The 14,233-nt window shown below is 32.0% G+C and overlaps 1 protein-coding gene across 3 annotated transcripts; it reads left to right on the forward strand.

Annotated features, from left to right (window-relative positions):
* The first annotated feature begins 2,515 nt into the window (after positions 1–2,515).
* LOC106779193 (1-acyl-sn-glycerol-3-phosphate acyltransferase) lies at positions 2,516–5,927 on the forward strand. 3 transcript variants are annotated; one of them, XM_022776486.1, is made up of 6 exons: positions 2,516–2,812; positions 3,382–3,753; positions 4,552–4,701; positions 4,894–5,025; positions 5,110–5,202; positions 5,545–5,927. In XM_022776486.1, the coding sequence occupies exons 2-6, from the start codon at positions 3,475–3,477 to the stop codon at positions 5,779–5,781; spliced, it is 891 nt and encodes a 296-aa protein (XP_022632207.1). In that variant the 5' UTR covers positions 2,516–2,812; positions 3,382–3,474; the 3' UTR covers positions 5,782–5,927. The 3 variants fall into 3 exon arrangements, with proteins under 3 accessions (XP_022632207.1, XP_014522743.1, XP_022632208.1); XM_014667257.2 differs by having other exon boundaries at positions 4,927–5,025; XM_022776487.1 differs by having other exon boundaries at positions 5,603–5,697.
* The last annotated feature ends 8,306 nt before the right edge of the window (positions 5,928–14,233 follow it).

Raw genomic sequence — 14,233 nt, forward strand, 5'->3', positions numbered from 1 at the left:
TGGAGAATCAAAGATCAAATTTGGATTTACATCATCAAGATTCTTTCAAGAAAACTAAGTTAAAGTATTCTGATCAATTATGCACTAGTGGAGTGTTGCTATGAAGATCAATTTCATCATTTGCAATCTGTAGATAACTGAACCTAATCCCTGTTATGTTGTTTTTGACGATGACAACACATTAATAGCAACACCACATGAATGTTGTCATGTCACAACAAAAAAGTGTTTTTGTGTTGTATTATACATATGTGGAATGTATAAATGCTTATTGTGTTATATGCACATACTTTGTTAAATACATATATTGAACATATTGTTGATTGATGCATAATTTTGTGATTATGATGAGATTGTATCTGTATATGCTCACTGTATGTTTCTATGTTAATTAAGAAAACCACATGCACAAAAGCATATCTACATAACTTAATCGATTGCAGTGTTGTGATAATCAATTAAGACAACTTATGTTTTGAATTGTGACAAAACAGCTAGTTTGAATCAATTACATTAGTTCTTGAATCGATTAAAACTTGTGTGTTTACATATACTTTTTTAGATGTGCTGTGATGAATTTTTAAGAAGAAAATTTTTCAAAATTTGCTTAAGTGTTAAGCTTAATCGATTACCCTTTTAATGTATTCAATTAAGTCTATTATGTTTTGAAAACTGATTATATGCTAGTCATAACTGCTTTAATGGTCATATTTTTAAATATATTTGACTAACATTTAATGTTAATCGACTACATTAATTGAACATTCAATTAAGAGTTAAGTTAGATGCAATATTGTTACACTTGTTTTATGTAACCGATTATACTACTAACTTAATCCATTACTTTGCGTTTGATATGACAATAACTTTAAATTGACACACTGTTTGTATTTATGAAACTTTTGATCATTATAACATTTTAATATCTGATTGTTTTGATATGAGAAGAGTTTACAGACTACTCATAAGCTCCAAGAATCAAGAACACGAAGAATTTGAAAAATCTTGAGACATTCTTGAGAGGCATTTTTTTGGACTACATTGGCTTATCACATTAGCACGACTAAAGGTGAAACTGGTTTTGATCAGAGGAAGATTTGCAATCTTTGATTTGTTGTTTCCCTAGACGTGCGCGACAAGAAGAAGAGTGAGGACTCTTGACTTTGAGAGGGGATTCTCAAAGGGTTTCTACAACAAGGACAGAGGGTCTTGTGTTTGTAGGTGTATTCTGTTTCTATATTTGATTGAGAGTTTGTGAGGTGTTTACATTTGAGTGTGCTTTGTAAAGCCTTGGCTGTAATATTCTGATCATTATAGTGAATTACTCTTCAATTTAAGGTTAATTGGGAGAGTGACCGGATATAGGCATTGAGGCCAAACCAGTATAAAAACTATGTTTGTTTTTCTTTCCTTATCTCTTTACATTTTGACTACATACATACTTTGCTTACCTCGCAAGAAGGATTTAAAGAACATTCTAATTCTTCAAAATGATTTTAAAAGTACACATTTTTATTAAACACCAATTCACCCCCTCTCTTGGTGTGGAGAAACAAGCTCCATTATTTCTAACATGACCAAAGGTGGCCATCGGAAAAAAATATAGCATCTGTTATTTAGTTTGTCATAACAAAAATAATTGTCCTTTGCATCTTCAAGTAACATAATCAACTCCAGAATCCCTACAACCATCATAGCCACCAACGGAACCAACTCCTCAATCCCTACTACGAAAATTGCCATCAACAACATAAACTCTACAATCCCCATTACCATCACAACCACCACTAGAACTGACTCACCAATCCCCTCAACCTTCACATGGACCACCATAGGCAACTAAGGAATTGACACATTCATCACATGCACTAATTCAGCCAACTTAGGAATCCACACAACAATTAAGTCAACCAATAAGAAGAGAGAAATTATAAATTAAGAGACAAACTGTTTGGCAACACGTAAAAGTTTATTGGAAGAAAATTTATATAATTTCCAGCATTTGATTTTTTGTGTTTAATTATGTTTGGTTTGTCCATACCAGTCAATTTTAACATTACGTTATTATGTGATTAATAAAACCAAAAGTATTCCTTAGTTCATTAAGACTTCTATTTAATATATTATGTTTCATGTCCTTCATATATATATATATATATATTATATTCACACATAAAATAGGAATTATATTGACAAATATTTTAACTAAAATGAAGATTAAATTGAACAATTGACATTTAGGCATTGTCATAAAAAAATATTAAATTTAAAAAAAAAATAAAAAAACTAAAATCATTTTAAATATTAAAAAAATTGAGAACCATTTTGAACAAAATTTAGAAAATAGAAAACAAAATTGATATTTAGCTTTTTTTAATTGAGATAAATAAAAATAATGAAAAATATAAAATATTTGTAATTTTTTTTAAGTTTTTAAAATAAATATTAAATGTCAATTAATAAAAAAAAGTTGAATAAACGTGAAAAAAGTACGTGGGTTTTTGTCTGGATCATACCTTTTACAATTGTCATGTCTGTTTTTCCAATACACACTGTCTTTCATCAAAATCTTGGCACTGACCATTTCTCTGTCTTCACTCTGCTTCGTCTCTCATTTCCTAAATTGCTACAATTCCTAACATCCAAATCAATGCTCTACTTTTCATTTCTCTTACTAACTTTTCTTTCTCTCTATCGTTTTACTCCACTTTCCCCCACAAAGTCAGAAGCTTGGCAAGATTAAGGAGTGTTTGGTTTGGGGGGTTTCTCTGTGGTTTTCTGGAAAACCAAAAACATGGCTTCAGAAAACAGGGTAGGAAAAAGACAACAACTTTGCCTTCACAGTGTCATAAATTAAAAAAAAAAAAATTGTAGTTTGAACAGTTTTTGACATTTGTTGTTGTTTTCTACTTGTGGGAATTGAAGATAAGATTTTAAGTTTACATTCTTCTTCATTCAGTTTCATGAGAAAAGAGAACAGAACTTTATTTGTTTTTTGTATTCTTTTTTCTTCTGTCTCTCTTTGTCTGTGTCTTTTTCTGTGATCATGGAGCTGATTGGTGTGTACTTGCTTCCTACTGAGTTGAAAGGGACAGTCTTTTTGTATGAGATTGAACTATGTTGAAGTTGCTCGAGAAATTCAAGAAACATCAGTGAAAATAAAAAATGTTTGGATCAAAGGTTATTTGATTGCTTACAATATAGCAGAACAAAGAAACATATTTTAGTGTAGGAAATGTAAAATAGTTGGTTTTTCTATACCATGATGGATTATTCTTTTCCTTTTGTCTAATTTTTGTTAATGGGATTTTCCCAACAACCAAACAGAATGTGATACTTGAAGTGAGTTTTTATTTGATCTGCTTTCTTTGCACTGTTCAGGTGGTCTATATAATTTCTCACATCCACAGTCTTCAGGGATTTTGAGCACTCATCGAGAATTCAAGGTTTGGTGCTTTTTTGAGGAGTAGAAGAATGGATAGCTTTTTTAGCACAAGTTCTGAGAAGAGGTTGGTAGATAATCCTAACGTTGCAATAAAAGATGAATCTGAAAGGAGGCCTCAGATGGATGCTTTTGTTGATGATGATGGATGGGTTCCAGTTATCATATCTTGGATCAGAATTGTTACTTGTTTTGTTTCTATGATGATCACAACGTTTATCTGGGCATTGATCATGCTTGTGCTTATACCATGGCCCTATGAGAGGATTAGGCAAGGAAACGTATATGGGCATGTGACTGGCAGAATGCTGGTAAGCTGCATTCAGTTTGGAAATTATTTCAACTTTCTTGATGCTGCATATTTTGGGGTGAATTGATCTAATTTTCTGAGTTTTTTTTTTTTTTTTTTTTTTTTTTTTTTTTTTTTTTTATGTTTACTTATTGTTATATATGACTCACAATCACTATATAAAATGATTGAATCTTATTTAATATTTTGTTTGGTTGTTTAGACTTTTAGGACAGATTGAACATTTGAATCTTCTGCAGCTTGAAAATACTGTTTTAGTTAAGAGGTTTTAGTAATACCTAAGGATCAAAACATTATAATTTAGAATTCCATTTGGTTGATTGACTGATTCACAAAAAAAAAATCTATTTAGATGCTGATTTCCCCAATTTAGTGGTGAATAGCAATAATTCTGTTTCAGTACGGACATATATAAAGCATATACTTTGTTGTGCATTATTTTTTCTGTTCTGTGGTATTGCAGAGGAAGATTCTTTAAGCCAGACAATTCTTTGTGTTTAGTGAATTTCTTAAAAGTTGCATCAAAGATTCTATTCCTTACATGACATACAAATACATAATTCAGATGTTTTAGATATCCAAACATGAGGTCATGCACATGTCCAAAATATCAGATTTACATGGCAATCTGAATATTTTTAAAGTCTAAAGGTTCCTTGATGATATCACCATTTCTAGAAAAGCATGTCTCCAAAGTCTTACTTTTAGTCTTCACAATTTCTACAGCACAATCAATCACTTAACTATTTTTTTAGGTTTTGTCTGCATGTTGTGAATGATATTCAAAACATTAATGCAGATGTGGATTCTGGGGAATCCTATAAAAATTGAAGGTGCTGAGTACTCCAAGAAGAGGGCCATTTACATCAGCAATCATGCATCTCCAATTGACATATTTATGATAATGTGGTTGACTCCTACAGGCACTGTCGGTATTGCAAAGAAAGAGGTATGTTGTAATGCTTTGTGGTTAACCAAAACAATTTTCTTATATATGGATAAATTTTCAGCTTAGAATCCTTAATTCAATAAATCTCCCATTACACACCACACACTCAATTCTGTAATGTTATTGTCAAAGCTTCAAAGTAAAGATTCAGAAACTTACATCTCAAAACACACCAATCATTTGCCATGACAGATTCAGAACTTGTTGACAACCATTTCTATGCAGATCATATGGTATCCTCTATTTGGCCAACTTTATGTTTTGTCCAATCATCTTCGTATAGATCGGTCCAATCCAATGGCAGCAATTGAGTCCATTAAAAAGGTATTTAGCATTTTCCTTTCATCATCATTATCATCTACCATACACTAGTGTAAAATTCTAATCTGTAATCAATGTGATGCTTAGGCAGCTCATGCAGTTGTGAAGAACAATCTGTCACTGATAATTTTTCCAGAGGGCACAAGGTCTAAAAATGGACGACTTCTACCTTTCAAAAAAGTAATTTCCCACCTTCAGTTTCTTCTTTGCAAACATATTCTAGAGCAGAATTTATGATTACTTCTGACTAGCAGAAAAGAGATGCTTTACTTTTTTTGGTTAACGCATGGTATTCATATAAGATTTTTTAGTATCTATGAAGTGTAAAAATATTAACATTATCAACTAATAAAAAATCATCCAAGATTTTATTCTTAAAATGTTTGCTTTCTCACTTGGAACTTAAAAGGGTGATATAAATTGCACTTAAAAGGATCAAATGTGCCATCAAAACAACTTAAAATGTATGTTTTCTCAATTGGCACTAATCTGACAATCATTATTCCTTGATTTTATGTTAAGGGTTTTGTTCATTTGGCTCTGCAAACCGGTCTTCCAATTGTTCCAATGGTCCTAACAGGTACTCATCTGGCATGGAGAAAAGGTAGCTTACATGTCAGACCAGCACCACTTACTGTCAAGTATCTTCCTCCTATAAGCACTCAAAATTGGACAGTTTCCAAGATTGATGACTATGTTAAAATGTTACATAATTTGTATGCAGAAAACCTTCCCAAATCTCAGAGACCTCTGCCTTGAAAGGCTAAGTATATATTGTATATGACTTAAGTAAAACGAGGAGCTTCAGCATTATCAAATCATTTATGTAGCTAGCTCAATACAATGTGCTAGCATTTTAAGTACCATTCTAGATTTTATGTAAAATGTTGATAAAGTTTGCTCAATAGTCCAGAAAAATGTATAATATTAAAATGTAAAGGGTGAGAAATATAGAATAGACTACATAAATTGTAAATAATTCAACCCTATGTTTTGCTTAGGGACCACCAATGGAATGATTTTGTCATCAACTTTTCATCACTTTTCCATGATTACAACAGAACCAGACTTAGTGATAACAAGGTCTAAAAGAAATTTATCATTGAGAAGATTTTGTTAGGCATATCAAGTATCCATGTTTATACTGTCATAAAGATGCTTTTATAATTTGTATTTCATTTTATGAGAAAGGACCTTTTGGAATAAATATTAAAAAACTAATAAAATTGAATACAATTTCAGTATGTGTGAAATAATTTGTTTCTTAAATAAAAAAGATAAGAATAACGATAAAATTGTAGCATGCTAATAATTAGACAAACGGGGACCCACCTTACACATTGGCTTATAATAGTAATCATTTATGTGTGAAGTGTCTAATTATTAGCATCCTAAAAGTTTGCTAATAAAGAAAGGTAGTATCAATGCTTTATTTTGTCAAGAGCAACATATGTGGGGTGAGGACTCAAGAAAGTAATTATGTTTTTAGTTTCTATATTTTGAACCGATTTTGGTTTTAGTTCTTCTTTCAAATTAAGGTACAATTTAGTTCTTCAACTTTAGAAAATTCGGTTTTAGTCCTTTTTACCATATTTTTTTAACTTTATTTACTATTTTAAACGCGTTTCTTAGTTAACATTGAAGCAAAAATGTGTCAGGGTAAACAATCCAAATACTTATTTATTATACTTGCATTGTTTTTACATTATATATAAATTTAAGACTAAAAATTTATAAAATAGTTTTTATTATTTTTTACTTTACGTAAGGCAAGTTAAATTAATAAATTTATGCATAATAGTTCGTTCTAATCTGTTTTAATAGGCAAATGATTTTTTATTCAAAGAAAAAATAGCATTGCCTAAATTTACCTAATTTTCATTCAAGTGAGCACATTTTCTATTAAGCGAGGCCATTTTCACTAAAGCTAAAATGGTTTTATTTAAGCTAAAAAAAATAGTTTTTTTTTTCATCTCTTTTTGTCTCTTTAATGGATCATGACAATGTTCATTTGAAAGGTAAAATGAATGCTAATTTTAATATTTAATTGATTTATGATTTTGTTTGCATAATGTATGTCATATGAAAATGCTTATGGAGACTGTCTATAAGAGTTGCATGAATTATGTGATAAGACAATGATTATTGAGATGATAAAATTGATATGAATTTGTGGTCACGTATCTATTATGTGATATGAAAATATAATTAAGATAATAAAACTAATATGAATTTATGGTAACATTTTAGGATGATATGTGCATTATAGTTTAATTTGAATACTAAATATTGACAACTATGTTGTAACATAAATCTTCTTGCTTTATTGATTATCTATGTCATATAGACAACGACATCATGCACTGAGAAGCTAAGGTGGGAGTTCTTGCACATCATGACAGGTCTAGATGTACCACTTAGGTTGTAATGAATTTACTCCAATATTTTCTCTCAATTTATTTGTAAATTTAAGTCTTGAGTATTAGATCATATGTTAGTCTTGGATAGGACATAATTAATGTGTCTTCTGGAAGACATAAAGTGTTATTCTGATTATTGAATATCCTTAAAGTATAAATTCTTGTATTGACTATGTGGTTGCTATATGTTGGATTTTGAATGAAAAGGAAATTATTGTAACTTGTTAATTAAAATGTATCGTTTTATTATATATTTTTTTAAGTCAACAAATTATTTCAATAGCTTATCCTTATATGTATTGTTTGTGTTAAGAAATGTGATGATTGTACTATGCATATAAATACAAATGTGGAAAAAACTTTTGGACAAGAATAAAAAAATTATTTTGACTTATCTTTCATAAATCTTTGTATTACAAATATATTTTTTTATGTAAATTTAGATTGTATTTTGTATCAGTATAAGTCTTGTAGAAGTCCTTTGATAGATTAATGGGTCTTTAAAGAAGAGGGTTCACAATACTGATGAGACTTGAGCCCAATTATATAAGAAATTGACACCACTCTTAACTCAAAACTTTAAGGCAATGAGTTTATGACTCTTGTACCTTATATGGTTGTGCACTTTCTCATTTTTACCCAATATATAACTTAGATTCACATTACGATTTCCAACTATCCCTCACTTAAGAGTGAGTGCCTTCCACATTGGTTACATTCTCCCTCGAGCGAAAGCATTTCTAACCATGAGTATCCCTTTCTATACTATCGTTTACCTTAATAGGACATGTTTATCTAGAACTCCTCCTAGGAAGATTTCGATACAGAGACCGTATAATACTCGTATGAGTCGGTCACTAAGATTAACCATAAACTCTGATACCACTGATAGAAAAAACACTTCATATTTACCATCAAGAATCACTTTACTAACAAAAACATAAAATCAACACAAGGATGCACAAAAATATAAAGTGCAAGCTTCAAATCCAAAGAAAAACCACAATCGTTGTCTAATGATAACTAAACAATAAAATTATGTGAAATTTTTTACAACACATAAACAACCCTTTCATGCCCTTTAACTCCAAGTACACACACTCTCCAATGTAAGAATTTAACATAAACCTCACAACATTATACTACAAGAGTATAAAAAGGTCAAATATAAGCTTGAAGTGTTTTTGAATGGGACAAGAAACACCACGAACTTATAATTCATTATATAGCTATTATCACTCACTCCCTTGCTTATCTTAAGTGATGTTGCACTTTTCAAACGTATTATTTTCATCAACCTAACAATCTTCACCCTAATTAAAGTAAACACATCTTCGTTGCTTATACCAATGATCATACTTTACCATAAAGAGTGTACTCACTTGGAATTAAACCATACCAAAAATTTTCTTTAACTCCGCAATGCATTGAAGCTAACCGATGCCTATGTATAATTACCACTTACATCAATATTACCCAATGCCCTTGCACAATTACCCAAAACCTTGCATTAAATATTAGCCAATTCTCATGCATAAATACCACACCCCTACATCAAAGCTAACCAATGCTCGTGTATAATCACCACACATCCTGCATTAATATTAGCCCATGCCCATGCAAAATCACCATACACACTCCGTAAAAGCTAACCAATGCCTGTGCAAAATCACCATACACCCTGCATCAAATCTAACAAATGTCCATGTATAATAAGAGCACACATTGCATCAATATTAAGCAATGCCTGTGCAGAAAATTACAGCTAGAATAGACTCATCCTAGCACTCACAATCTACTTAACTAGGAGTTGTCATTTGTCACAGTCTTCCACTTTCAAATCTGATCAACTAGGAGACGCCACACGGAACAATCTTACACTCTTAGATCTAACCAACTACGAGTTACCATATCATCTATTTCTTCCTCAAGTAGATTTACAACATAGCATCATCGGAGTAACATCAATCCTTCTTGCACCTCCCTAAAGAAGATAACAAAACGAGCTCCAACAACAATAAGCACTTTCCCAGAACAAATTGTGCCTCATTCACACTGTGTGCATGTCAAAAAAGCAGCCAAATATGTCAATACCGCACAACATCACTGTGTGAGCCACATAAACAATGAAGCATATCTGTAAACCGTAAAGTAGTTCCTTCATGCACTCGTGACAAATCGCGACTCACACAAATCAGATCTCCATCGCGAAAAACATATCTGAAACACGCTAACATAGTATGATCCATCAGAAGCACTAACAACAACCTCCTTTACAAATTCCAAGAGCACACTAGTAAAAAAATGTGAACTCTACTACAGATCTAGCACAATTCATAGTCCTTGCACCTTTATGAACCCGAATGTAGATTCACCACGCTGGTAAGTGCTTGATATCAGTAAAATTCAATGTTTAATTAACACTTATCTTGTTTTGATTATACATAAATTATATGGTAGCTACCCCAATTTTACTTGTTTGTAAAAATAAATGAATCCAATGAGTTAAATCTGCAAATTGAAGGAAAGAAGAAGAAATCCAATCACTTTTACAAGAATCTGCCTTGCTAAAGCTAGAGCGCCACCTAAGGGCTTGAGCCATAGAGCAAACCCATCCATGAAGGTTTCCTTGAGCCAAGAGCTGAAGCTTGAGCCTTAAAAGAATGCTTCGGTATTAAGTAACCTTGAACAACTCTAACCTAAAAGTTCGTAACCTAAGTCATGGAGGAAACCCACAAAGGAAGGAAACCTTAGTGCCTGACTCATGAGCCACTCCCTGAGTAGTGATGCGAGAGTTTGTAAATATAACCTTCTGGATAAATTCAAAGAGAGATGGAGCAAGAGATAACTAGAGAGAGAAAAGACTTCGATTTTAGCCATCTTAAGTGATTGTAGAGAGAGACTTTAGTAAGTCTCTCACACATAACCTTTGTACTTCTAAACATATCTTTAGAGGATTTGGAGATGTCTTCTTCCTCCTTTGTTGTACTTCTTCCCATATTGATGACTCTTGGTCATGGCCGATCGATGAGAGTCCATGGAAACTGGAGCAAAAGTGGTAGCGAACGAAGGACGCAACGAAAAATGGAGTTGGATGACGATGCATGGCGACTCAATATGCAAACTTAGGGAAAAACCTAGAATCGCAATTTGTTCGGTGGAGGTTTGATATTTGGAAGTGAAAGAGGATATAAACGGTGGAGTAGATGGATTAAACGGTGGAAAGGTTAGATTCAATGGTTGAATCGATGCAACGGTGCCAAAATGAGAATGTAATAGGTCAAAACGTACGAAAAGAAGAAATGATGAAGTTATTCGGTGCGAAAACTCGAGAAGATGATCCTGAGGTTTGGTTCGAAGAGATGATGATGGAGAGGAAACAAGAGCCTTCAAGAGAGATGATGGTTTGGTGAAAACATTGCAATGAAAAGGCTGAATGAGATTTGGATGACGATGCCGATGACTTGAGATCGTGGCTAACACAAGCCAATAAGCGAATGCTGATTGGGAGAGAATGTTTTGGTGGAGGGATGAGAATCCGAAGGGCAAAAGTGGAAATGAGATAATGAGTGGTGTGAATGGAAGGTGGCTAGAGGAGATCCTTTGGATTCTCTAGCCTTGCATTTCAAGGTAGAATTACATTTTTGGAGTTCTCTCTACAAAAGAGTCAATTCTCATTAATCTCAAAAGTGCATTACAAAAGGTGCTAACATGCTTTTATAATGATGAAAATTCCTCCTATCTACCACATGACTAACACATTTTACATATGTTTTATACAAATACAAGAAATACTGAAATAGGTACTTAGGCTTGGGTCCAAGTTATCACATATTCATGAGGAGCTAAACCTCCATTGTGTTGGAACATGATATAGCAGATTCAAACTCTCTTGTATTTGGTGACACTTTCATTTATGTAGTTTTCATTTCATTTAAAGTGGTTAATTGATTTATGCTTTATTGTGGGATGAACTGATCACTTATCCTATTTAACTGGCTTAAGATTGAGGGGAAGATATTCTTGAGTTGTGGCCCAATTAGTTTTCCTGTATGTTTATGGATGAATTGATTTATGTAGTTTTAAATAGGCCAGAGATGTAAAGCTAGAATAAAGTCTTATCTGTAATACAAGTGAGTCGTACACGGTCACTGACAGGTTTCATATTGGACAATAGGCAAAATACTAGTCTTCGAGTACTAGGATGGGCTTAGAGTACCATAAAGAGAACTCCTAGGAATTGATAACCTGAAGCTGCAAACTTAAAGCAAAATATGACGCAAAAGAGGAGGAATCTATGAAATTGGACTCCAACATGGCTTTTATTACTATAATCACTTCTTTGATAACTTAAATTGATTTCTAGATTAAAGTGACAATACTCTTGACCTCTATACTCACCCTTTTTACGCAAAACAATCTCATATCATATCAAATTGATCATAACACTGTTATTTCTACCAAATCCCTATGGATACAACACTTGTTTACTATAATCCACCCAGTATACTTGTCGATATATTGTTGTGTTAACCGGACATGTGAACACACGCTAACACAATGCAACTTCAACAAATAAGGATGACTCCCTAGAAACAAGGAATTCATCTTTTCTGATGTGGAAGATCAAACTAATTTGTAACCACAAGTCATACTAGGAATATCCTACCGAACCATAAGCTCTAATACCACTAATGGGTCTTTAAAAAGGGTGGTTCATTAGGGAGACACAACACCAATGAGACCTGAGCACAACCACATAAGAGATTGACACTACTCTCAACCTAAAACTTTAAGACAATAGGATTATGCGTCTTCTACCTTACATGGCGTTTCACTTTCTTATTTTTACACAACGTGAAACTTAAACTCATACTTAAATTCTCAACAATTCACATAATAATTGACGGTTCGATTTTTAGGATGTTACAATTATAATTTTTGTTTTTCAAATTTAAAAATAAGATATTTTAATTTTTTAAAATAAAAAAATGATTTGAGTCTAAAACTAAAATTAATTTTCAAAACAATTTCCATTTTGGTCATATATGAAATCACATTTTATGAAATTTAAGTATTAAAATAAATATTTTTAATTTGAAAAATTAAAAAATAAAACTTATCCGAAGTTAGAAAAAACATGATTAAATCTTCACTTGACTATTAGAAGACAATAAAAGTATTAAGGATCTCACAATTCTTTACCAAAAATATCATTGTATTAATGTAACACCTTTATTGAAGATAAAATTTATCTTGTAATTGTTTAACATATTTAGATATTTGAGATAGAGTTCAATCATTTATCCACTTCTTATTGTTTAATTACTATGATTAAACATAATTTTCATTTTAATTTTTTTTAAAGTGTTGAACGGCTAAGAGCATTACATAAATTCTTTAATTTTTATTTTGAATTATTTAATATAAATAGTTAATTAATTTTGGTCAAGGTATGGGTGTAGTAAAGTGGATGTGCACCATAGGTTGAAAATCGTGTGTGCATGTGATAGTAGTGCAACAATGATGGGTAAAGAAAAGAAAATGGGTGAAAAAAGAAAGTGGTTTGTGTTGAAGTACGTGAAAAAATACTAAAAGGGGGTTGAATAGTGTTATAGGAAAACTTTTTTGCAAAGGATCAATAACTTTGGCATATTGTCCAAAGATATCAATGGAATGTTAGCTAAGGCGGATTGAATAAAAGTCAATTTCACAAGATTTTGGCACTGTGGAATCCAACTTGGGAAAACTTTTAATTTGCCCCAGAGGCGAGGCTTCCTTAGTTTCGACAGAGATGACGTAATGTGCAAGTCAATTACTACAGTCCCACGTACAATCAAGATATGCAGTTGCTCCAAGAGTGACATCTCTTTTATTGAGGAACAAAGAATATCGACATGATATCCCCTAAGCATATTAAGCCCCAGATCCCTTAATTGCTTTAGCTTTCAAAGCTCCCTAATAACTACTCCATCTAGATCTATACTCAATTCATGCATCTTTTCCATGGATGTTAAGCTCCCAAGACTATTCTTCACTTCAATGGAAGATATTAGATCACCTAATAGATAACGTAGCTTTCTCAGTTTGGTAATCTCCTCTGTTAACTTAATCTCTATATTTGTTTGTACATCTAGGGTCTCCAAGTTCTGGAGCTTACTAATGGATTTTGGAAGGCCTTTTATCGATGTACCCGAAAAACTTATATACTTTAAGTGGATTAAACTCCCCAAATATTCAAGAACATCATAGAATGAAGCATATTCAAAATCCAGCACCTTCAACCGCGTGTATTTTGGAAGCAAGTGCCTGGTGAAGTCTTTGGATGACACTTCATCTGTAAAAATTAGAATTAACCAAACATATTGTGATTCTTCGATAGATCCACTTAAACAACTGGAATTTCTTCTTATTTTTAAGCGTCGAATGATACCACTTGACAACAAATGATTATCCTCATCAATATTATGACAAAAATCCGTATTCTTAATTTTTCCACGGATCATTTCATGTATTTAGACATGNACACGACATGCTTTAGCTTTGCCATCTGTGGTAAATGATGATTGTTGGTTTTTTTATAATAAAAAAACGTAGCACAATAACGTACTTGAAGAAAATATACTTATGTATTCTTGATTGTGAAATAATGAGAAACCGTACAATATTTAAAACTTAGAAAAGTAACTACCCATGAAAATTTTTATCCTAATTTTCATCCACTACTTCAACCCATAATTAAGAATTATTTAACTCCTAAAAGTAAGGAACAAACTTTGACTCAATTAAAT

The sequence above is a fragment of the Vigna radiata genome, unplaced genomic scaffold, assembly GCF_000741045.1.
Source record: "Vigna radiata var. radiata cultivar VC1973A unplaced genomic scaffold, Vradiata_ver6 scaffold_351, whole genome shotgun sequence".
Classification (NCBI taxonomy): Eukaryota; Viridiplantae; Streptophyta; class Magnoliopsida; order Fabales; family Fabaceae; genus Vigna; species Vigna radiata.

Excerpts from the sequence above, each read along its gene's own strand:
- LOC106779193 (XM_022776486.1), top strand. The coding sequence starts at position 3,475 with ATGGATAGCTTTTTTAGCACAAGTTCTGAGAAGAGGTTGGTAGATAAT. Across the intron at positions 5,026-5,109 it reads CAATTGAGTCCATTAAAAAG|GCAGCTCATGCAGTTGTGAA; the intron begins GTATTTAGCATT and ends TGTGATGCTTAG. Across the intron at positions 5,203-5,544 it reads GACTTCTACCTTTCAAAAAA|GGTTTTGTTCATTTGGCTCT; the intron begins GTAATTTCCCAC and ends TTTTATGTTAAG.